We start from the raw sequence: 26,063 nt of genomic DNA on the forward strand, positions 1-26,063 counted from the left end.
TAAGGAAATTTGCATCGTTCATGGTTAAAACAGAATTTTATAAGAACGAAAGAGTGAAATTTATAGGGGGTTTGATGAATAACAGGCTAAAACTCCATAAGCGGGGTAAGTTGGTGCCAAACTATTTTGGCCTTCAAAATTTGGCGAATTTTTTAGGCTCACTAAATGAAAGCACTAAAATGTGATTTTTTAGAATAGTAACTTTTAAGTTTTGCAGTAGTGAAACGCCGTTATTTTATGTAAACAGAATAGTAAAAGGATATGATAAAATACTAGATGAGTAAAACAAAGTCCAACAGCTTTGCAAGTAAAAAGTAGTCCTATATATACGTAATTCATCATAAAATAGTAGAATGAACAATTGTAAATAATTATTGAGTAAATAAATGTATACACTTATCAGATCAGAGCACTGCGAAGTCAGTTATAAACGTAAACAGAATAGCAAATTATGCGTATTCAGCATCATAAACTAACTAAAATATTCAAGTTACTATCATCGTGGAATTCAACACACTAAACAACTTTCGTTCAAATCTTTAAATATTCCACATCTTTGGATTGCCACATGCAAGAAACAAAACTAAAAAAAAAATATAACTAAATAAAATTAAATGAAAACATTTATAAATTATACACTTCATGTCATATGAAATCCAACCTTTCTCCCACCACCAACAGCTTAACCTTCTGCAAATATTTATATAAATATAATATTACAAATATATATATAACAATAATATTAAACAGTAAAACTTTTAAAAACAAACACAGCATTTCGAAATTAAATTTTAAAAAAAATCTGGCTACACTAAATTTGCGCTCTTACAGTTACCGAAATAAATCTCTAGGTTTGCCACAAGAAAACATACAGTCGGAAACCACAACCAAATTAAAATTGCTCCAAATAAAAAACTCTTGCCAAGCTTGGCGCTCACCACGATTAAGGAATTTTAACCGAATAACACGTAATTTGCAAAAGGTGCCAGAACTTTTATTCAGGTCGGTGACTATTTACTTAGATGTTCACATGCGTATCATGGAATTTTCATGACTGTTGCACTGTTCATCGTATATATCGAAGTCCATCAGAGTGCCGCGTACCTTTGTGTAAGATGAGGCACCCTCGTACTTTGCGAGCAATGGACTATTTGCATAAAGGTGCCGCCACACTTGTAAATGATCTGTGTGGCGCTGGACAGGTCACCTTCATCCGCCTGTAGACATTATTCGCGTAAGATTCTAAATTAATTGAAAACTCTTACCTTTAGCTGATTCAAAATTGTTCGTCGCCATGTTGGATTTACTACGTACAAAATCTAGAGCTAAAGAAACTTTATTTTCATCGATCATAATTTGTTTTAAAACCTAATGAAGTATGCACATTTAATAACTAGTTTAAACAGCCCTCACTGTTCAGATCCTGCACTTTCAGAAAATATGCTTTCACAGCTCTTCTTGACAACATATTCTAGCCCTAACGGCTGGTTCTTACTGTTCAGAATTTTCTTTACATGCGAACCTTCTTTCAAAGTGAAAGCGAAAGCGTTTTTAAAACTTGTTCTTCAATATACTGTTTCAAGTTTTCAGAATTAGAAGCTCAAATCCTACTTCGGTTCGGCTTCAGATGATTTATTAAGAGGAAAATCTCTGTTTAATCATTTTAAACAAAGATTTTCCTCTTAATAAATCATCTTATCGTTTCTAGCGGAATTTCTAAAGAATGAAATCATTTGCGGAATGTTTTTCTTCCTCGCATTTTAACTTTCGCCCGTCTTTGGTAAATCGGGATTAAAAATCTTCATCCGCTATAGGTAATATATCTCTACTGTTAAACAATGAAGAATCTGTATGTATGTATGTTAGTGTTATTATGGAAAAAGGCGGCATTTAGAACCACCAAAATTTCAACGTACTTGTGCACCTTGAAGGCCGAATTTTGAATTGCCAATTTGGAAATGATTTACTGCACATTTTAACGCTAAGTTAAGGAACTTTTGATTAACAAACTCGAAAATGTAGAAGCGTTGTGTTGGTACTCGGCAAAACGTAAGATATTTGAGTTTCAGATTTAATAAAGAACTCGGCGATTTAAAAGAAATGCGTTGCCACTGCCCAACACAGGATAATTTTATTTTTTTACTTGCCAGTTTGTTACCATTTGCCGAAGCGTAACATAATTCATCCCCCAATTTATTCATTTATTAATTAATGAATTAAGCAGCTTAGAAGCATTAAAGGCCGATTCATTTTTTAAATGTATTTCTAAAATTTTGCAGACAATCTAAAAACAACTGATAGGCCACCTTATTTTTTCAACATAGTGAAATTAAAAAAAATAATAATAATTGAATAAATTTATCTGTTCGCTGAATTTTTATCGGAACATATATAAACAACAATAGTAATACACAAAGGGAAAAAATTTCAAATTAATACTATTAAAATCTGAGCTCATCTGTCTATTTCTTTGCAATATCATCCCTACCAAAACGGCAGGGAGTTGAGTTTCGAGAGAGGTGTTTCCTGATTCCAAAATTCGGGATAGCCATTTCGATCATTTTCATCTTCGTCGACTTCCCTCCGTCAACCGAGATATTAATTAAAAACTCTGAGAACGCTAATTTTCGCACTTTGCAAGTTGCTTTTTTCTCTGAACTTGATTGCTGTTCGAGGTGCTGCGTCGAACCTCATTCTGGAGAATAAGTACATTAGAACTCCAATTAACCGAATCAACTGGGATCGGACCCCATTCGGATAATCAAAAATTCGGATAATTGGATTTTTCCCGAAGGAAAGGTCTACGTACACTTTAACTCATAACTGTATGAATGAGAGACTGAGAGCAAATTATAATATGTCCGTCTGTTGGTTTCGGATATTTTTTAAAATTATTTATGAACGAATATTGCAACAAGTACAGAACTCCAATTATCCGAATCAATTGCTACCGGACCCCCATTCGGATAACCACAAATTCGGATAATCAAAATGTCAAATTCATCATTCGGATAACCAAAAATTCGGATAATCAAAATGTCAAATTCATCATTCGGATAACCAAAAATTCGGATAATCAAAATGTCATTCGGATAATCAACAATTCGGATAACTGGATTTTTCTTGAAGAAAGTGTGTACGCATACTTTAATTATTTATTCTATGTACTTAACTGTATGTTGAAAATGGAAGGAAAAAAACTGTTTTTAAAGAAAAAGGTTTTAATTAATTAAAGTGAAAAGGCAACACTTTTACGTCCATGTTATACAGCGTACTGTACAGTACTTACAAGTGCTGAGAGCCATTGCATGCTGAACATCTCGGTCAAAGTAGGCTGTTTGACTATCTTCATCCGTTTTCGGACAGCCAAGTCGCGCGTCCGCTTGACAATCAGAAGTTGCATGTGGTCACACTCAGGCTGACACTCCATCCCCTTCAGTATAGTTTCAGGGGCGGCAAACGCTTCATTAACTGATGGTCCGGTGTCTGCTTCAACTTCGACATTAAGGTCATCGACACTTTCTTCTCTCATCCTTTCAATAAGTGCATCCTTATTTAGAATTTGAAACCAGGGTCGGAAGAATCACACACCATCCATTCTGCTGTATCCTCAGCACTAACTTCTGAATATTCAGGAATTTTCAAAAGAATGTTTCTTATTTCCTCAAGGGACACGCCATCCTCTTCTTTTCTTGTTTCTTCCCTCTCTCTTTTTCTTAAATTCTGAAAGCGATTCGGATAATCAGCGATTCGGATGATCGGAGTTCGGATAATTGGAGTTGTACTGTACATTCAAGATATTTTTGTTGGTTACGATTCATAATCCAAATGTACTGAAAGCTTCATAAATTTTCAGACAAGACAGTTATTTCAAATGCCACTCTGAGAATGTGTAATTATTCAGTGATTAGTAAAACATGCTTAATTAATCATGAATTAACTTATTTTAGCCGAGAAAAACGTTTTTTAGTTCTTACTGCACCGTTTCGATTCGGATAAATCTGTAACCTTGGACAGATATTACTAGAAATTATATCTTCATCGCAGACTATAGATGCTCATCGGCTGATCGGATACTTTTCTTACAAATTTTCAACTGGGGAAAGAAAAAAAAAAAAAAAAAAAAAAAAAAAAAAAAAAAAAAAAAACATTGTTGTTCGCATACGGAAATGAATTCTCAAACAAAGCGTTGCTTCTTAATGCAAAAAATCGTAATCGAGCTTATTATTGCGAAATCCCCGCCAAGCAGGGTTAGTGGTGCCAGAAAGTTGCAGGGAAAGGCTGGGCTGCCAGATTTGGCGCAAATTCATTCATTTGGCAACAAAATTAGTGATATGCCATAGACGTAGCAAGAACATTCTAGAACTCATCCTTAACTATTTTCTCGAGAATATTCTCGAAGGTAGATTAAAGCTATGTAGACCCTGCCTATCCTGGGAGAGAGTATCTTGAATTCAGTAGTGCAGTGTTGTAGTAGTGTTCTGAGTTCAGAAATTAGCTTGAGAGCCATCGACCGAGTCGGGAGCTGTACTTTATTGCTTTGTGGGGAAGCTGTCTTCAGCGTTATAACCTGAAGGCTGTGTTGTTGATTGTTTCAGCGTGTTTATTGTAGTTTATCGACGACTGTAAACGTGTCTTTGGAACTGTCCTGTGTAATAAAGGCGAATAAATTGTGTTTTTATTCTTCCTCAAGTGTTATCGTCAATTACTCCAAGTCCACGAGGCAGTAGAACGCAACATTATTAGTCCAAAGGGATTTGAATCCCGAAGGACTATTAGTTTCGTTTTGGCATTTTGCGTCGGACTCATAAATGTCGGTTCACTTTTCAAACTGTTGCCACAAAATGTTAGAGTCCTGCATTATATTTGAAGAAATTAAATAATGAAAAATCTGCATAAATGTATGTATATTTCTCGTATTGTGATAAAACAACGGTACATAGAGTCATCGAATTTTGAATAACGTAATCCTCCAACGAATATGAGCATGTGGAAGACCAAATTTGAAATTTGAAATTTGTTTTATGATCGATTTCCTATTTTTTAAAACTTTGACGAAATTTTGATTAACAAACTCAAGGATTTCAAAGCGAGCAATGGCAACGTTGTGCAGAAAAAACATTTTTATCTCCAGCGCGTGAGTCTCTGTATCGGAAATTCTAAAGATATGCTCCTTTTAAAACTACTTTGCGATATTGCTGTTGCACTGGATCTTACGGTTTAAGTGCGAGAAACATGATATTTAATAAAGAAAGGTAACACACAAAATGTTAAAAAACGCCCCTTTGGACGTAATTTAAAATCTGAAACATTTCAGATTTTTATTTTTTATTTTTTGGCACGTGGGAATAAATATTAATAGAATCCGCATCTTCAGATCTTTGAATAAGATTTATATCACACTGCACTGTAAATGAATCAGTTCCACTTATAGATTTTTCTGGTGAGTTGTTCGTTTGTAATAGTAATAAACTCGGTCTTCATATTACGGAGATGTTGAAATCTTTGCAACAGCGTATTTATTACAAATAAATAATTAAAATATTCATCTTGAGCTCCAGGTTTAGCTTCGGGGTCTCCTAGTCTGAAACCACGATGTTATAGCATTTATATCAAAATAATTTGAAAATGCATCTTGTTTCTAATAGCATTTAAATTTTCGGATCAAAAGGAACTACACATAGGAAAATTTCCTCTAAAAACGCTTCAAATACATAAATTACTTGAGTAGAATTGAAGAAAATGCTTTATTTCCCGAAATAATAATAAGAGACCCGCAAATAAAGAAAATTAAGTTTAATTAAAAACATTAGTACTAAGAAAGAATAAAATCTTTTCTCTGGTTAATATGTTTTTAAATGAGTAGCTACAGCTTTCAAAAGTAAATAAATAAGTAAAAAAATCTGAAAGCGTTCAGATTTTATATTACACCCAAAGGGGCCTTTTTTTTTTTTTAACGCTTTGTGAGTTACCTTTATTAAACATCATGTTCTTCACACTTCAAACATAAAATTCAGTTCAACAGCAATATCAGAAAATATGTAAAGGAGCATTTCTTTAGAATTTCCGATATACAGTCTCGCGCGCTGGAGATAAAAATGTTTTTTTTAATTTATTTTATTATTATTATTATTATTATTATTATTATTGTGCAGTGTTGCCATTGCTGGCTTTAAAATCATCGAGTTTCGTAATCTAAAACCCATAAATGCTTTACAAAATATGAAATAGATAGTAAAACAAATTTCAAATTCGGGATTCCAGATGCCCATATTCGGGTGGAGACGTACGTTATTCAAAATTCGATGGCTCTGTGTACCGTTGTTTTATCACAATGCGAGACACATACCTACATTTATGCAGATTCTTCATTACTTAATTTCTTTAAATATAACACAGAGCTCTAATATTTGATGGCAACAATTTAAAAAGTGATTCACCGAAACAAAATTAATAGCTCTTCTGAACAAATTGCACCTTTGGGCTAAAAATTTGAATTAATCACGGAATTTTACAATCGGAATGGCATCGTCTGAACATAAAGTTTCCGTAACGTCAAGTGGAAACAATTAGAGCAGCAAGTATAAATAGAATGCTAATTCATCCTGGATTCATGGAATTTACGAAATATGAATAAATAATTCCGTCTGACGTACGTAAGTATCTCGCATGGCTGAAAAAGGATTAGCCGTAGAACGCTGAAATTTTGTATGCGAATTGTTATAAGATTTAGCTGCGCATCTCTTTTTTACTTCCTTGTACAAAGTAAAAAGGAAGTATTGTAATCGCGAAAAGTTTCAGGTAGCATATTTCAACGAAAACATCCCATTTTGACCGCTTTCAAATGCAATTTAACGATGCATTTCCGTGATATCTGTACACACTCTGGACAGAATTCTGTGGACAGAATAAAACACTCTTTTCCTCCAAAAAAATTATAAAACTGCTTTAAAATGAATTCTGAAGAGAATTTTTCGTGGCGTATGTACGTACGTACGTGCGTACGTATGTATCTCGCATAACTCAAAAACGAGTAGCCTCAGAACGTTAAAATTTTGTATATAGGACTGCTATAACATGTAGATGTGCACCTCGTATTTTGGTTGCGATCGGCCACACCAAACATATATAAATATATTTATATATATATCCACTCTGTTACCCGGCTCAGTGATCTCAGTTTCTTTACTCTTATATGTTTGTAAATTGTACATTTTTTGCTTTAAAAATGATTGAATTATGTTGTTCTTATCTTCCGGTTAAGGTTCTTATGCCTTTAGTAAATCTGTATGCAATATTTTTAGAATTATCAACAATTTTAAAATTGTTTAAGTGCCGCTAAGACTAATAATGTTTTTGATGGCGGCCATTGCTCTTGTTTACATTTGAAACAGCAGGATAGCGGATTTGTTGCCAATCTAGAGAAACAACAACAAAGATAACGCCTTCACTTAATCAATCATGCTTAATCCTTTCTGGAATTTTTTCGAGGAAATAAGTGTTTAAGATTTACTTCGTAATTTTTAATATAGATATTTTGACTTTTTATGTGTTTCTGCCTTGTCGCGAAGCGAGAACTGAATTAATTGAATGAGAAGTACTCAATCGTCTGTGAAAAAACTGTTTCTTTTTTGTTTTGTTTGCTTAATTTCTTTTATACATCGTTCTATCTTTGTTATAGTATTTGAATAGGACATAATTCAAGATTATGTTGTATTATTGTGGCAACGATTAGATAAATCTATTCTTTAAATGATATAAATTTTGTGCATTATGAGTTATAATAGGAACGAAATATAATACTGTTAAGTGAATCTAGCGCCAGAGTGCCTCTATAGTAAACAAATACTAGAGTGAATTTTAAAGAATTCATTTATTCTACTGTGGTTTATGCGCTGTTGCGAAGTACATTTAATTCAATCCAATAAGTTTAAATGAAATGCAAGAAAAAATGCGTATAATTTAATATTCCGTACAAGGAAGTCATGTGGTGTACACATCAGATTTTTTTAATCGTTGGCAGTACAAAAAGTATATCCACTTCCCTTCCAAAAGTATATCGACTTTAGGTTCTTACTCGACCTTTATTGTTTCAATCATTGGTCTATTCATATACTTCTAATTATAAAAGTGTTTTAAATGACGAAAATATTCATGTTTTAGCAACGTAAAGTTAACATAATAATAATAATAATAAAATAAAAAATAAAAAAAGAAGGGGCAAAACATGCCCTTCCCCAAAAATCTGAAACCTTTCAGATTTTATATTACGCCCAAACAGCATATCTGCTGATAGATACTCTCTCGTGTTGGAGCTAAAAATGCTTTATTCCCGTACAATGTTACCGTTGCTTGCTTTTAAATACTTGAGTTTGTTAATCAAAAATTCGCTCAAGTTTTACAAAATACAAATAGAAAATAAAACGAATTCAAAATTCTGGCTTCCAGGTACCCATATTCGGGTGGAGGGACTACATTATTCAAATTTGATGGATCTAGTTACCCCCCCCCCTTTTTTTTTTTTTTTTTAATCTCACACTGCGAAAAATATACATACATTTATGCAGATTCTTCATTACTCTAAAGGCCCTTATTTTCGCGGGCCGTAATTTTCGCGAAAATGAATATATCGGTGATTTCGCGAGCTGAAAATTTCGAGAATTTTATATAAACAGAACTTTCAGAAGTACCTAAGTAAAGTTAAGAAAGTTGAAAAATTCTAAAAGTACATCTTTTGCATAAAGCATTTTAAGAAACTTCCTTTTGTCCGAAAAGTTCGTCCCCCCCCCCGTTCCCGTCTAAATAGCGAGCTCAAGCGTTTGCTCAAGAATGAGTTTATTGAGTGGTATTCTAATGAGCTTCAATATCTTGACGAAAAACAATCTGCGGACTTGCGAATATCACGACTAAAAACGATTCACGCTTCTTGGCTTGTGCGCGTATTTAACGGTATTGAAGCCAAACATGAGATAATTTTGAATTTCTTCAAAGAAGCTGGTATAAATAGTATTCTAAGTGAATGAGCTGCCTTCTACTAATTTTATTGTTTTATATTCGAGAAATATAGTTGCATATTATTCAAAAAATAGTTATAAGAAAGAAAGTTGTCAAGAAAAAGCTTGTAACTGTGCAATCAATCATTAAATTTTGGGTAAGTAAAAAATTTCTGACTTTTTATTAATTATTTGAGGCGGAAAAAAAAGTATTTAGCGAGGTTTAAGTTTTCGTTATTACGACGGGCTCGCGAAAATCGCGAAACTTAAAGCCTCGCGAAAATAAGGGCCTTTACAGTATTTAATTTGTTTAAATGAAATACAAGGAGATAATATTTGTTGGCAACATTTTCAAAAGTGAGACGGATATTTTTGGCGAACCAACCCTTTCGACTAATATATGGGATAACACCTCTTTCAGCATTATTTAAAAAAAAAAAAAAAAGGGGGGGGGCAATACCCGAAATGGAACCTTTAATGCAGCCACCCGTTTTCTATTTTTATGTTTGGAAAAGTCTTATACTCGCTAAGAAAAAGTAAATTTAGAAGAAGTTGGTGTGGTGTATTTAATTATGGCAAAGCTCACTAGGGCTATCTGCCTAAGGGGAGGGATGCCTTCGTGGAGGACTTTCTAAGGGAAACTGGCTCGTATACACGTTACACATGGGGAAAACCACGAAAACACCCATGCAGCCAGCCCGTTCGCGGGATTCGAACCTCGGACCGAACTACCAGTGTTCAGCGACTTTACCGCTCGGCCGCTGGTGGGGCTAGAAGAAGTTGGACTCCCGTACGACAAAACTTAACCGCAATATTTAACTTCAAAATTTGCAGTTTTTGATGTCATTTTCAATTTTCCTTGAGGAATCGGTTAGTTAAGCTAAAATAATTCGAGAAAATAAATATAAATGAACTTTAAATGACAGAGGGTGTTTACACATGTTTTAAATGATTTCGATCAAGAATTTTAAAAAAGCAAATGTTTGGGAGTAAGAATTTTTGGCAACAGCTTATTATTTAAAATAAGACATATCGTCTGCTACTTTTAAATTAATTCTTCTTTGAAAATGTCGCATGTAAACAAGCTGTGAATTGAAGGATATGTTTTTGCTCTTTCCGAAGAGAAGTATTCAGATTTGACAACTCAGAAATGCACGGTATTAAAATTCCTAAGCGTAAAATGAGCAAAATTATTAATCGGAAAGAGAAAAGTCATCAATCTTTACTTCTATATGGAAAGAGAAGTTCAAACGAATACCCGAAAAATGTACGCACTGTTTTTAATGTTTCTAAAGTGAAATTATTGCTTAGAAGAGGATCTCCGCAGACGCGGAAATCAATTGCAGTCTCTGAATACATCTTTAGCAACAATAAATAAAATAATTTATCAACATTTACAACTCGTGAAAGCTAAAAAACATTCTGTTCACCAGGTTCTGCTGAACAACGTCGCCCAACGCAGGACAAGATAACAGAATACAGTATGAAAAGTATTCAGCAGGAGACAAATGGAAATACACTGTGAATCTGAATGAAGAATGGGTTTATGTAACTGGACTTCAACAATCAATCCCCCCCGAAGGCGGGGACTATTATTGAAAACGAACACAGGAAAATGTACAAACCTGGCTCCGTTGATGCAAAGAAAGATTCAGTAAGGAGAGGGGGGTGATGGCTGTCATAAGATTCTTTTACGGTAGGAAACTAAAAATAAGAAGAGTGGAGGAAAATGTTAAAATCAGTTTAACTTACTATCAAGAGAAAGTTTTACTCCCATATTTAACAGAAGAAACTCCATTTCTTTATTCGAATAACTTTTAAAGAGCGAAATTTCAAGATGAACAACAAGTCATACTTCGAAAATTACCACTGCATTCCTTGAAAAAGTGAAGACTGATACAGTTATTGCTGAGATACCTTTTCAATGCGGTTCTATAACGAAGTGCCCTGAAGTTACTTTTCTGGACTATTTTGTCTCTGGCTTCTTGAAAAGAGCTCTGTCTAAGCGCAAACTGGCCACGATGGATGGACTCTGCAAAGTAATGGAAGATGAAAAGATGGAAATTTTACGAAAAGCTGTTCCATTATGGAAATCTCCATGCAGACCAGGAAAATCTGATGTGGATACCACTTGACTTTCTTGTACGGAATATTAAATTATACACATTTTTTGCTGCATTCCATTTAAACTTATTCCCTCGAATTCAATTGGAGATGTATTTCGCATTCAGTTAATTCGGTCTCCTTTCGCAACAAGGCAAAAATGCATAAAAACCTCAAAATATCTTTATTAAAAATTGAAAAATACAGAAAAAACACCAAATACAGTTTAAACTATTTAAAATAAAATTTTTGCAATTGAAATTAGAGTTTCTACGCAAAAACAAGCAATTTAGCCAGCGGGCAAGAAGGCACTGAGCGAGCAAATTTTACAGTGAACAAAACTAATTACTTTACTACTCAAAATTAACGATTCTAGATTTTATGCTCTTCCCCTAAATTCACGTATTCTCCCGAATTCGAGATCTTTCCATGTTACGTAACGCTTAATGCAGATACCTCTTGCCCAATCAAAATAATTGTAAACCAAAACTTTTTTAACTGGGAACCGGAAACTTTTAGCTCCCTCCCTTCTTCCTCTGCATTGTGGCGCCCACTTCTCGCTTACGCTTTCATCTTGGCAAGACGCTCTGCTGCTATGCTTACTCATCTAAAATGACATCGTAGAACCCGCGTACGTGGAAATTATTGCATTCAACTATGATTGAAAAATATCTTATCTACAGAAAGATGATCTGATGTGAATTATCCTGCAATAAAATTTCGTTTCGAAAAGACCCTATGAAGAAATAAATGGGCCTAAATAGATTGTAATATCAATGAACATTTTTAATGACAGAGATTAACTTAAACATAGTTGCGTACAGCAGAGAAAAAAAAAAGAGGCGAAAATGTAAGAATGGTATGCATATACATACGTAATAAACAGTTACGTCATCATTCACCGCGTGGATAAACGCGAACGGCGCATGCGTCAGGAGAAGCTCTCTTAAGCTAAACGTCGTATTATAATTTATGATACAACAATCCCCCTTTCGACGTTTGGCGGCTAAAAAAATAAACATTAATCATTTACAGTCATTCCAATTAATTTACAGCACTTAGAATGTTTCGAAGCAGTCAATGTTTTTGTCAGTACATCAGCAGGCATTTTCTCTGTTGGCACATATTTAACGTCTATTTCATTTCTTTCATAAATTTCACGAATGAAATGATGTCTAATATCTATGTGTTTAGTGCGTGAGTGATAAACAGCATTTTTCATAAGCTTTTGTGCACCTTGATTATTACTATATATAATGGTTGGATAATCAGCAGTAAAATTTAATTCTTTAAGAAAACGACGTAAATAAACTGCTTCTTTGGCACTTTCTGAAAGACTGATGTACTCTGCTTCAGTACTTGATAATGCAACAGTTTGTTGCTTTCGTGATTCCCATGTTATCGGATTTCCAGCTAGCTTGAATAGGTAACCTGTATACGATTTTCTACTATTAACATCAGACGCCCAGTCGGCATCGGTATATCCAATAAGTGCTTTTCCAGTCTTTCAAAATTTTAAACAATAATTTTTAGTTCCTTTTAAGTATCGAAGAACGCGCTTTGCAGCCAACCAATGTAATTTTCCAGGATTGTTATTAAATTGGCTCAAGTGACTGACGGCATATGTAATATCCGCCTAGTAAACACAGAAAGATACATAAGCGAACCAATTAGACGGCGATAAGGTACACTGTTCATTTCTTTCTTTTCAGTTTCAGAAGGACACATTTCTTTACTTAATTTTACACTAGGATCTAAAGGAGTTGCTACTGGTTTTGCAACTTGCATATTAAACCTTCGTAGAATATTATCAACATATTTCTGCTGAGAAAAACTAATAGAATTATTATTTATATCTTGATTAAATTCTATTCCAAGACAATAATGAAGTTTGCCTAAATCTTTAACATGAAATTCTTTAGAAAGATAACCTTTAAGTTCAGCATATAAATCACAGCTATTTGTTACTATTATTAAGTCATCAACATATAAAATTAGAATTAACTCACCTTGAGATGTTTTCATCCTGTATACACACTTATCTGATTGTAATGGTTGTAATCCAAAGTTTTTGAGTTTTTTGTCTAATTTTTCATACCACTGTCTTCCACTTTGTTTCAAACCATAAAGAGACTTTTGCAAAGCATAAACATAATCAGGATTATTTTGGTCTTCAAAACCTTTAGCTTGTTCCATGAAAATTTCTTCTTTTAAATCTCCGTTAACATAAGCCATAACAAAATCTAGTTGATATAACATAAGGTCTTGTTCAGCACTATATGCAATCACCGTTCTTATAGAATTTGCTCTGGCTACTGCAGCAAAGGTTTCATTAAAATCAATTCCAGGTTCCTGTGCAAATCCTCTAGCAACCAATCGAGCTTTTCTCTTTTGAACTGTTCCATCTGCACTATATTTCGTTCTAAGAACCCAGCGACATCCTATTCCCTTTTTGTTGTGTGGTCGCTTTACTAATTTCCATGCTCCATTTTTAACAAGTGCTTCATACTCACTTTGCATAGCCTTATGCCATTCTTCAGCATAACTTCCATTTAATGCTTCTTCTAATGTCGGATTTGTATCTTCTTCAGCAATTTGTGCTTCTTCCTTTTCTATGTTTATATTGTGGTACTCCTTTTTTGGTCTTCCTGGCTTCCCAGTCTTGACTTTCTTTGGACGACCTGGCCCCCTTTTAATCTGCATTTCAGGTAGTGCTTCGGAATCATTATCAGATGATTCTGCCATATTTGAGGGGTCTTCTGTTATTTCATAAGCCGATATTTGCTTTACATTCAGAGGTTCTTCCTTCTTTTTATCAGGAATATTTTCGAAAAATAAAACTTCTAAATCTTTATCATAATTAGTACAGTTTTCAAATTCATCAATGAATCTAACATCTCGGCTTATAACGATTGTTCTGGAATTTTTATTCCACAGCCTGTATGCTTTCGATTCATTTGAGTATCCTACAAATATATGTTCTTCTGATCGAGGATCGAATTTCCCTTTAGACCTTTTGTTAAGTACTAAACATTTCTGTCCGAATACTTTGAAGTGAGATACAGTTGGCTTTATGCCAAAAAATAACTCATAAGGTGTTTTGTTTACTCCCAGGCTTCGATTCGGGCAACGATTACGAATGTAAACAGCACAGTTCAAGGCTTCAGCCCAAAAGGATTGGGGAAGATCACTTTGTAGTAACAAACATCTGGCCATTTCAGTTAAAGTGCGGTTCATGCGTTCAGCTCTCGAATTCTGTTGAGGAGTCATTGGTGCAGAGAATTCTCGTTTAATCCCGCATTCTTGAATATATTTATTAAATTCTTCTCCGCGATATTCGAGACCGTTATCAGTCCGAAGGATTTTTATTTTCTTTCCTAGACGATTTTCGACCGCAGCTTTGTATTTAATGAATGCATTTTTCACTTGATCTTTAGTTTTAAGAAAACTGACTTCGACATAACGCGATTTGTCGTCTATGAAAGTAACAAAATAACGCGAACCAGCATGGGATGGGACTCTCATAGGTCCACACAAATCTGAGTGAATCAAGTTCAGTAATTCATCACTTTGAAATTTTGATTCTTTTTGAAAAGGTTGCACAGTTTGTTTACCTCGGATACAGACTTTGCAGTCTTTTAGAGATTCAGTGTTATTAAAATTTAAATTTCTAACCATGTTATCAGACTTAAGTCTTTCCAAATCAGACTCATTTAAATGACCTAATTTAAGATGCCACTTTACAAAATCACTTACCTGTGCTATTGCAGCTGTTTCAGTGCTTGGATGTATATAATAAAGATCACCATGACGAATAGCCTGAACTAGTATAGATCCATTTGGTTCTATTATTCTAGCATGTCGTTCTGTAAAAATCACTGAACGATTATTTGCAGTAGCTTTAGATGTTGACAGCAAATTACATTTTAATTCCGGAACACATAACACATAACACATTTTTGAGCGTAAGTTTAATTGTCTTATTTCCGTTAGGTACTGTTATAAGGACAGTTCCAATTCCTGTAATTTTTGCTGTTTTGTCAACTGCTAACTTTATGGTTGAATTCGCTCGAGGGTGAAATTCTGAAAATAACCTTCTGTCATTGCACATGTGAGATGTACAGCCACTATCTAAGCACCATGAGGAGGTCTTCTGATAAGCATTGTTTACAGCTAAACTAATCTGCTCTTCATAATTAGAAGCCATCATAGAACCTTGATTTCCCTTATTTGATTGCGCATATTTTCTATCAGCTATTTTCTTTCTGCATTCAGATGCCTTGTGCCCAATTTTCGAGCAGTAATTACACTTCAAGTTTCGAAAATTTCTTTCAGCTAGAAAATTTTTGTTTGAATTTACCTTCCATTTTTCACTTTTCTTGATTTCTTCTTTTATAATCAATATAGTATGCATTTTGTGAATCTTGAGACGATTTCCCTTTTCTTGCTTCCCATTCTTCTAACATTTTGATTTTCAAAGATTCGGGACTAGGTAACTGATCTCTTAATTCGATGGCGCATCTAAAATTTTCAAAATTTTCTGGAATACTATAGAGCAGAAGAATCGATAATAAATCATCAGCTATGTCAATTTCCATTTGTTTAAGCTTATCAACTAGTTCGAAGAAATTATTCAAATGTTCAGACATCGTTTCGCTTTCCGCCATTTTTCTAAATAAAAGCTGTTTTAATAATGTAGCCTTCTTCGCAGGTCCTTTCGATTCATATACGGCTTTGAGTTTATTCCACATAGCATTTGATGTCACACAATGCTTTATATGACACAGTTCACTAGGATTAATAGCAAGAATTATATCTGCGCGAGCTTTTTGATCAGCTTGGAGCCATTTCTTTTCGTCCTCGGTTCCTTCAGCAGGTTTTAGCGCTTTACCGGTTGCATAATCCCAATGGTCGTTTTTAATCAATACTGCTTCTACTTGTAATTTCCAACTGTCAAAATTATCTTTTCCGAGCTTTTCTATAGTAGTCAAATGCGACATAATGTAATACAGTCTCTCACAGCCAAAAACCAAGATTGAGCGCTATAAAAATAGGCTTAACTGAACGCTGATCAGTTCTTACCGTTGATTAGACGTAACAGTTCTTGCACTGAATTAGGCTTAAGAGTTCAATGCTCGAAAACTTCAAAATGTTCATTTTAAAATAGGTATTTTGCTAATTAGGCACAGTTGAGACGTTCCTGGGCCCATAACCATTGAAGATATAAATGGGCCTAAATAGATTGTAATATCAATGAACATTTTTAATGACAGAGATTAACTTAAACATAGTTGCGTACAGCAGAGAAAAAAAAAGAGGCGAAAATGTAAGAATGGTATACATATACATACATACGTAATAAACAGTTACGTCATCATTCACCGCGCGGATATACGCGAACGGCGCATGCGTCAGGAGAAGCTCTTTTAAGCTAAACGTCGTATTATAATTTATAATACAACACCCTATCCGCAAGTTTTTGGTTTATACATTCATCCTTCCAACTGTTGTAAAGAGAGAAGTAGAGGGCGCTGCTTGGCAGTAGCGCAATGCATGTAAGTAGAAACGAAATGTCGTTTGATTAGGCAACATGATTTCTGCGAAGGTAGTCCACCTAACAATAGGACAATTGTAAATATGTAAATATAACGAATAATAAATAGCATTAGAAAACTGAACCACCGGATGTTTTGTGATTGCTCTACGGGCCGCCATGGATAAATGCAGGTTCGTCACAATGGTGCATCTTACGGAAAGTTTGGATTTGTTAAAGTGAACTTCACGAGGAAGTATGTGTCCAGACCATGCCCTAGGTAAGAGCGTGATTATTATTAAATTTTGAACGTGTTTGATTTGAATTTTGATAATTTGCAGTCTTAGGTACATTTGTGTATTAACGCGAAATAATGGCAGAACTAGATAGATTAAAACGAAAGAGAACCACATTGAGAACGGTAGTATCTAAACTACTAAAGAAAGTCGAGGATAGCTTAGCAAAGAAAGATACAGATGAATTATGCGAAGTGCATGAATTATTAATAGAAAAGAAAAGTAATTTGAAAGAATTAGACGAGGCAATTCATTCCGTAATTGAGATAGATTCTCTAGAAGCGGATGTAGTTAGTTCTGAGGAATATCAGGAAAAATGTTCTCGAGCTATTAAACGAATTAATCGAATGTTGGAAGAGGATAAAATAAGTATTAAAGATCCTGAACAAAACTTGGTTAGACTGCAAAATGTACAAAGTATGGTAAAACTTCCAAAACTAGTTTTAGAGAAATATTCAGGTGATCCTGAAAAATTTACGGAGTTTTGGAACAGTTACGAAAGCACTATAGACAAAAACGAAAGTCTTAGTAAGATAGAAAAATTCGCATACTTGAAAACATTACTTACAGGTGCCGCGAGTAATGTAGTATCTTCATTAGAATTAAATGAAAAAAATTACGATGAGAGTATAAAAACTTTAAAGGATAGATTCGGGAAAAAAGAAATAATAATTAGTCAATTCATGAACAAACTGTTAAATTTAGAACCAGTAAGGAATTCAAATAATATTAAAGCTTTACGTAGGTTATATGATGAAATCGAAATTGCAGTTCGGAATTTGGAAGCGCAAGGAGTTACGAAAGGTTCATTTGGTCAGTTATTAATACCTGTTTTGTTAAAAGCTATTCCAGAAGAATTCGTTCTGGAATTTAATCGAAGGAAAAACCCAAATGAAGAAATTAATGTTTCAGACTTGTTGGACTTCATAAAGCGGGAAATTGAATGTCGTGAAGCGTCGAGTTTATTGACGCGAGATAAAAGAAATACCTTGCCTCCACGTTTCGAACATGCTAAGTCTGATTATAAAAAAATTCACAGAAATGTACCTACGACTGCCAGTTTCAATGCTGTTGATAATCGTGCATGCATCTTCTGCGAAAAGTCCCATAACTCATTTTCTTGTGATAAAAGCATTAAAGAAAAATTGTGTAAGTTACGTACTGAAAATAGATGCTTTATTTGTTTTCGAAAATATCACATTTGGAAATCGTGCAGAAATAAAACTAACTGCTTAAAATGCGGGTTTAAGTCGCATCATGAGTCACTATGTACGAGTAGTTCAAATCGTAACAAAGCGCGAACTTCAAATCAAAACATAAAAGAATTGTGCGAAAGCTCGCGAGACAATTCAGTAGATGAAACACAAAACTCCCCGAAAGAACACACGCTTTCTGTTGTTCCATGTGATGAATCATTGAATAAAAATGCTTTATTGCAAACCTGTTCAGTGTTAGCTCATTATGAGGGAAAGTCAGAGTTAACTAATTTAATTTTCGATTGTGGTGCTACACGAAGTTTTGTTCATATTAGTGTAGTTAAGAAATTAAACTTAAAATTTGTTGGAGAAGAAACATTGTCTATTTAATTCTTTCGGAATGAAATACGCAGTACCTAAAACATATAAGGTTGTCGAATTCTGTGTTTCGGATGCGAAGCAAAAGAACAAAATAAAAATCAGCTGTCTCGTCACTGACGCCATTACGGCTGCGCATATGACCACGCCGTCAAAACAAACACTAAAAATGATGAATGAGTGCGGATTGCGAGTCGCTTGTTTATGTAAAAGAAGCGTTGGAATTCTAATAGGTGTGGATTATTACTGGAAGATGGTAAGGGGGGAAAAGGAAATTTATGCGATTTCTACTATGTTTGGATGGGTCCCAGTTGGCCTTCAAGATAAAGAGAGCGAAATAGTATCTCAAAACACGGCACTAGTAAACCTTTCTTCTTGCGTAACTGATTCATTGCGATCGTTATGGACTTTAGATTTGCTGGGCCTTACCGATGACTCAGTGATTTCTAACGAGGTGAGAGAAATGATTCAGAGCTTTGAAAAGGAAATACGGGTAGAAGGTAATAGGTACTATGTCAGTTTATTATGGAAATCGGAAGCAGGGCAATTAGAAAATAATTTCGGAGTAGCATTAAGACGATTTGAAAGTCTTAAAAATAGACTTATTAGAAATCCTGAGATTTATCAGCAGTATAAATCCGTAATTGAAGAGCAAATGAAGGAGGGTATAGTTGAGAAGTGTTCACAGGAAATAACGGAGGCATCGTATTTTATGCCGCACAGGGAAATAATAAAACCTAAGGAAACCACAAGGTGTAGGATTGTTTACGACGCGAGCTCTTCTAGAACTAAAGGTGTAAAGTCTTTAAATGATTTTTTAGACATTGGACCTAGTTTGATCCCCGTGGTTTTGGACATAATTTTAAAATTTCGGAAATATGAAATTGCTTTCAGCGGAGATTTAGCTAAGGCCTTTTTAATGATAGGAATCTTAGAAAAGGATAGGGAATATTTAAAATTTCTTTGGTTCGGGAATAGTGAGGAAAAATATAAAGTTTTAAGGTTTAAACGTCTTCCATTCGGACTTTGCTGTAGTCCAGCAATTTTAGCGATGACTATAAAATTCCACATTAAAAAATGTAAAAGCACAAATCCAGAAAGTTATGATATGTTAGATTCCTCGTTATATGTAGACGATTTATACTACGGTGCAGACACTATTGAAGATGCATGTCGATTATCCTCAGCCGCGGTTAAGATTTTTAAAGACGCTGAGATGAATTTGAGAAAATTAAGGTCAAATTCCGAGGAACTTAATTCCTGGTGGATTGGAAAAGGTTATAACATAGAACCAGCTAAAGAGTCAAAATTTTTGGGCATGATCTGGAACTCTGAAGCAGATAAGATCAAGTTGAATTGCGAATTTTTAGGAAATTTATCCCATGACAGTGCTGAGGTCACAAAAAGGACTATTCTCCAAAGGGTGGCCAAAGTTTACGATCCAATTGGTGTGTTTCAACCCTTTGTGATGAAAATGAAAATTCTGTTACAAAAAATTTGGACATTAGGTGTGGACTGGGATGATACCCTTCCATTAGAAATAATTAAGGACTGGAGTCGCTGGCAAGCTGAATTAAAGGTGTTGGAGGAGTTTTCTCTTCCGAGAAAATATTTTGGTAGTAGTGAAAAATCTAATGTTAGTCTTCATGTATTTGCTGACGCTAGCCCTAAAGCGTACGGCGCAGTAGCATACTTTAGATACCTTGATTCAGAAAACATTATTTCCACCAGTTTCATTACCGCAAAGGGTCGCGTAGCTCCACTCAAGACTATGACTTTACCTCGTTTGGAGTTGATGGCTGCTTTAGTAGCCGCCAAATTGTCTATGTATTTGACAAAGCTGTTTCCTGAACTGTGTCATCAAAAGTTTCTTTGGAGTGATAGCCAAATAACTATCTACTGGATAAAGGGATGTGCAAGAAACTGGAAACCCTTTGTATCAAACCGAGTTTCTGATATTCAGTCACTCACGGATCCTGAATGCTGGTTTCACTGCAGTGGGAGTGAAAACCCTGCTGACCTTTTATCTCGAGGAGAAAAGGCCTTTAATCTTGTGAGAAGTTCCCTTTGGTTACAGGAACCTAGCTGGCTGTCTCAACCTGAAAGTGTTTGGCCAGTAAATAAACAGACCAACATCGACGAGGAGAGCGTTCAGAACGAAGCAAGGGTGCAAACATCTCTTCATGTTTCTGTTCAAGACGTAGAATCTTCGGCATTACTAGAGTTAACGCGATTCAGCAGGCTGCTGAAGGTGTATCGAATTACGGCTTATGTTATGCGGTTTGCCAACAATATAAAACGAAATTCAGTGAAAGTCAAAGGTCCATTAAGCTCTGTTGAAATTTCACGAGCTGAGCTCTATTGGGTAAAAGTTGCACAGCGAAAATACTTTGCGAAAGAGATTCTAGATCTATCAAGTGGAAAATGCTTAGAAAAGACATCGTCGATTTATTCACTTAACCCAGAATTGGATACCCATGGTCTTCTGCGTTTAAAGGGCAGACTTCAATTCTCAGACTTTTCTTTCGAAGAAAAACACCCATGGCTGTTACCTTATAAAGATAGATACAGTGAACTAGTAATTTTTGAGTCTCATAACAAATTGTTTCATGCTGGAGTCGAAGCTACCTTAGCCGATATTAGAGAAAAGTTTTGGATCATAAAAGGACGCCAATTCGTCAAGTCAACGTTAAGTAAGTGCTTTTTGTGTAAACGATACAAGGTGCGTGCCGGTACACAGGAAACCGCTCCTTTACCACCTGATCGTGTTCTTCAATCATCTCCATTTTCTGTAACAGGGCTGGATTATGCTGGTCCCTTTTTTACAAAGGACAGCAAGAATAAACATTATCTGCTTTTGTTTACATGTGCTACAACTCGAGCTTTACATCTAGAACTTGTCCCTTCTATGAGCGTGGAGAATTTCATGCTTGCGTTTCGCAGGTTTATTTCTCGTCGTGGATTGTGCTCAACGATATATTCTGACAATGCCAAGACATTCAAATGTGCTGATCTCAAGTTGCGAAAAATTTGGAAGTGTATTCAACATCCATCTGTACAAAATTTGTTTTCTTCCCACGGTATAACATGGAAGTTTATTGTGGAAAAAGGAGCATGGTGGGGAGGGTTCTGGGAAAGGCATTTTAGAACGATCAAAACTTGTTTAAGGAAAATAGTTGGACGTTCTAGTCTCTGTTTGAATGAGCTAGAAACAGTCTTCGTAGAAATCGAAGCCATAATTAATTCAAGACCCATAACGTATGTGTACAATGACCTTTCAGAACCCTCACCGCTAACTCCTGCTCATTTCTTAATTGGTAAACGTTTACTTTCTCTTCCAGTTACAAGAGTGTGCAGAGAAGACTTGATTGGGTCTAGACATTCCTTGATCAAAAGGTATAAACATCAACAAACCTTGTTAAACCACTTTTGGAATAGGTGGAGGAAGGATTACTTGCTTTCTTTAAGATCTGTGAATTTATGTCCACCTACTAAAGTGTCTGGTCACTTTAATGTTAATGATGTATTCCTTGTACATGACGACCGTTTACCTAGGAATTTGTGGACACTAAATAAGATAATAGAAACTTATCCTGGCAGAGATGGTCAGGTTCGCTCGTGTCTCATTAAAACTCAAACAGGTAATCTAAAGAGACCAGTACAATTGCTGTACAATCTTGAAGTGCATAATTAGTAGTAAAGAGTTACAGTGTAATAATCTGATTTGTTTGCACATATATCATCTTCTGAATATCTTTATTGATTTTTGCTAAATGTAGTTTAGTTTATATAATTATTGCGAATTTTGATTTAGTATAATGTTTCTTATTTAGTAATTACTTTATAAGTTGATTTAACGTGTTTAAACATTACTTAATTGTTATTTGTAATTTGATGTAGTTTATAGAGTATTCAAATGTTGTGTTTGATTTAGAAATCATGGTTTATTTTGTATTCGGTTTCTGTGAACTTAAAGAGTTCACAGGTGGGGAGTGTTGTAAAGAGAGAAGTAGAGGGCGCTGCTTGGCAGTAGCGCAATGCATGTAAGTAGAAACGAAATGTCGTTTGATTAGGCAACATGATTTCTGTGAAGGTAGTCCACCTAACAATAGGACAGTTGTAAATATGTAAATATAACGAATAATAAATAGCATTAGAAAACTGAACCACCGGATGTTTTGTGATTGCTCTACGGGCCGCCATGGATAAATGCAGGTTCGTCACACCAACTATGCAATAAACTGTCTTTGGAGACCAGAAATCAAAGTACCGGATTCCTTCATCTACGCCTTAAACCATAACGTACATATTATATACGATTGGTCCAGCCAATTGCAACGAAAACGTAGGTGCACAACTGCATGTTATACTAGTCCCATATACAAAATTCCAACGTTCTACCGCTACGCGTTCTTGAGTTATGCCAGATACATACATACGTATCTATGTATAGACGTCATGAAAAAATGTCTTCTGGATCCATTTTACGATCCTTTTCGGCAAAAAGTCCTTTCTTCTGTTCGTACGTACAGATGTCACGCAAAAACTTCGCTACGCGTTCTTGAGTTATGCGAGATGCGTACATACGTATCTATGTACAGACGTCATGAAAAAATGTCTTCTGGATCCATTTTAAGATCCTTTTTGGCAAAAAGTCCTTTATTTTGTCTGTACGTACAGATGTCACGCAAAAACTTCGCTCAGATGGTTTCGAGAGCGGTTCAAATGTATATTTTCTTTGAAATATGATACCCGAGTTTTCGCGATTACAATACTTCCTTTACTTCGTACAAGGAAGTAAATATGTAAAAATTCTGTGTTTTTAAGATGTTGTTTAATTTTGCTGTTCTGAAACATAAACTCGGTTATATGTTTTAATTTAAAATTATATAATATTAATTTCTGTATCATTTGTTTAATTCTGGCCGACAGATGAAAAAATGGCGACCGACGGACTTCGTACACTGCTATTTCTATATAGGGCATCCTAAAACATTGACAAGTTTTATAAAGTTGTGGAAGTTCTAAGTTCTAAAAGTATATATATATTAAACTATCTGAAAAAATCTACTATCCGAAATCGGCTCGATCCTTTTGATGCCGGTTAAAAGAAATTCTTCTGTATTAAAGAGCATCGGCAATAAGTTTGATTATTGTCAAGGCTCCCTTTGACTAATTCAAATATAAAAAATCTGATGTGTACACCACATGACTTCCTTGTACGGAATATTAAATTATACGCATTTTTTCTTGAATTTCATTTAAATTGATTGGATTGAATTAAATCTACTTCGTCGACAGCGCATAAACCACAATAGAATAAATGCACTCTTCGCAATAATTCTTTATTATTAATTTTAATAATAAAGAATTCGCAATAATATTCACTATAATCGTTTACTATAACGACACTCTGAATGCACAAAATTTATATCATTTGAAGAATTATCGTTGCCACATGTTCTATTCAAATACTATAATAAAGCTAAAATGATGTATGAAAGAAATTAAGCAAACAAAACAGAAAAGAAACAGTTTTTCACAGACGATTTAGTATTTCTCATTCAATTAATTCAGCTCTCACTTCGCGAAAAGGCAAAAATTCATAAAAACTCAAAAAATCTGCATTAAAAATTACGAAGTAAATCTTAAACACTTATTTCCTCGAAAAAATTCCAGAAAGAATTAAGCATGATTTAATTCGCAATAATAAATGAAGGCGTTATTTTTGTGTTGCGAAGCTTAGTCTCTCTAGATTGGCAACAAATCTACAATTCTGCTGTTTCAAATGTAAATAAATATGTCCGCCATGTTATTTAAAACTTAACCGCACTTAAACAGCTTTTAAATTGTTGATAATTGTACAAATATTGCTTCCAGAATTACGAAAGGCATAAAACCTTAACCGGAAGTTAAAAACAGCATAATTGAATCATTTTTTAAAGCAAAAAATGTACAATTTACAAACATATAAGAGTAAAGATACTAAGATCACTGAGCCGGGTAACAGAGTGGATATATATGTATAAATATATTTATATACGTTTGGTGTGGCCGATTGCAACCAAAATACGAGGTGCACATGTACATGTTATAGCAGTCCTATGTACAAAATTTCAACGTTCTGAGGCTACTCGTTTTTGAGTTATGCGAGATACGTACGTACGTACATACGTTCTTACAGACGCCACGAAAAATTCTCTTCAGAATTAATTTTAAAGCAGTTTTATAATTTTTTTGAAAGAAAAGAGTGTTTTATTCTGTCCTTACGCACAGATATCACGCAAAAACATCGTTAAATTGCATTCGATAGCGGTCAAAATGGTTATTTTCGTTGAAATATGTTGCCTGAAACTTTTCGCGATTCCAATAATTCCTTTTTACTTCGTACAAGGAAGTAAAAATAATAAATATAAATTAAATATATATATATATATATATACTACAAAATTTTTACATACATAAAAGAGCTGTAACTAGCATTTCGTACGAGGTCACCAAAGATCGCTGGTTGCCCATAAGGTGGTGACATCTGTAACAAAACAAAAATAAAAGCAAGATTAGGTTATTTTATGAAGAAATATAAACAATACATGGTACTTACGTTTTATCCCGTCTACCGTGAAACTATCGCCAAGAAGCGCGATTTAGCGCCAGTTGTGTATAAGCGTGACGTTACCTCACCTGGTTATGTCCCAGGTGAGGCTTTTTTTAAAAATAATGCCACTTCAACCCCTATTGATAGGAACGGTAAGAAGGACACCCACTTCAGCCTTTTCATTCGTGGTCAGCGCAAAGTCCAAAACCTCCATAGACGGTCACGTGACCGTGAAATATGTATATAGCTATGTTACAACGAGTCTTAAACCTTTAAACTTAGTTTAGGCACGGTTTCGATAAGCCATTAAAGACAATGGTGAGTATAACTAATACGTAAAACAAGATGTTTTCAAAATACGATTAGAATTTGGCGTTGTTATTATCCTGAAATAGGATCATGTCAATTTCCAAAGAATGACCGCGATTAAATATTCTGAGAGAAACGAAACATCTGAAAATTGAAAGATTTAAAGAGAAAAAGGGGATTTGGATTTTGAGGATTTAGCTAACCTGCATTAATAAAATTCTGATGTGTACACCACATGACTTCCTTGCACGGAATATTAAATTATGCGCATTTTTTCCTGCATTTCTTTAAAATTTTATTTCCTCGAATTTCCTTACAGATATATTTCTCATTCAATTAATTCAGTTCTCACTTCGCGGCAAGGCAAAAATACATTAAAAACCTCAAAATATCTTCATTAAAAATCGAAAAAGTATAGAACTATATAAAACACCAAATACAGTTAAAACAATTAAAAAAACATTTTTTACAATTCAAATTAGAGTTTCTAAGCAAAAACTAGCATTTCGGCCAGCGGGCAAGAAGACAGATTTTTCGATGCACAAAACAGAAAGTTTACTTTTCGTCCCGCTCGGCAAAAAGACACTGAAGGTGAAGAAAGTGACTTGATTCACTATTCTGCTAAGTTTAAAATGTAAACAAATATGGTTGTTATGG

The 26,063-nt window shown here is 34.6% G+C and overlaps 1 protein-coding gene across 3 annotated transcripts in view; it reads right to left on the minus strand.

Moving 5' to 3' along the window:
* Positions 1-26,063, minus strand: part of LOC118204876 (uncharacterized) — a 76,223-nt gene that overhangs the window by 39,659 nt on the left and 10,501 nt on the right. For 2 of the 3 annotated variants that reach the window (XM_085824666.1, XM_085824667.1), the window contains one exon: positions 24,961-25,031. In XM_085824666.1, the coding sequence (XP_085680792.1) occupies positions 24,961-25,031 (71 nt within the window). Of the gene's footprint in view, positions 1-1,265; positions 1,460-24,960; positions 25,032-26,063 lie in introns of those variants that run through there. The other variant, XM_085824669.1, reaches the window with a different exon arrangement.

The sequence above is a fragment of the Stegodyphus dumicola genome, chromosome 10, assembly GCF_044657685.1.
Source record: "Stegodyphus dumicola isolate Sdum_Otavi_A_Nest chromosome 10, ASM4465768v1".
Taxonomy (NCBI): Eukaryota; Metazoa; Arthropoda; class Arachnida; order Araneae; family Eresidae; genus Stegodyphus; species Stegodyphus dumicola.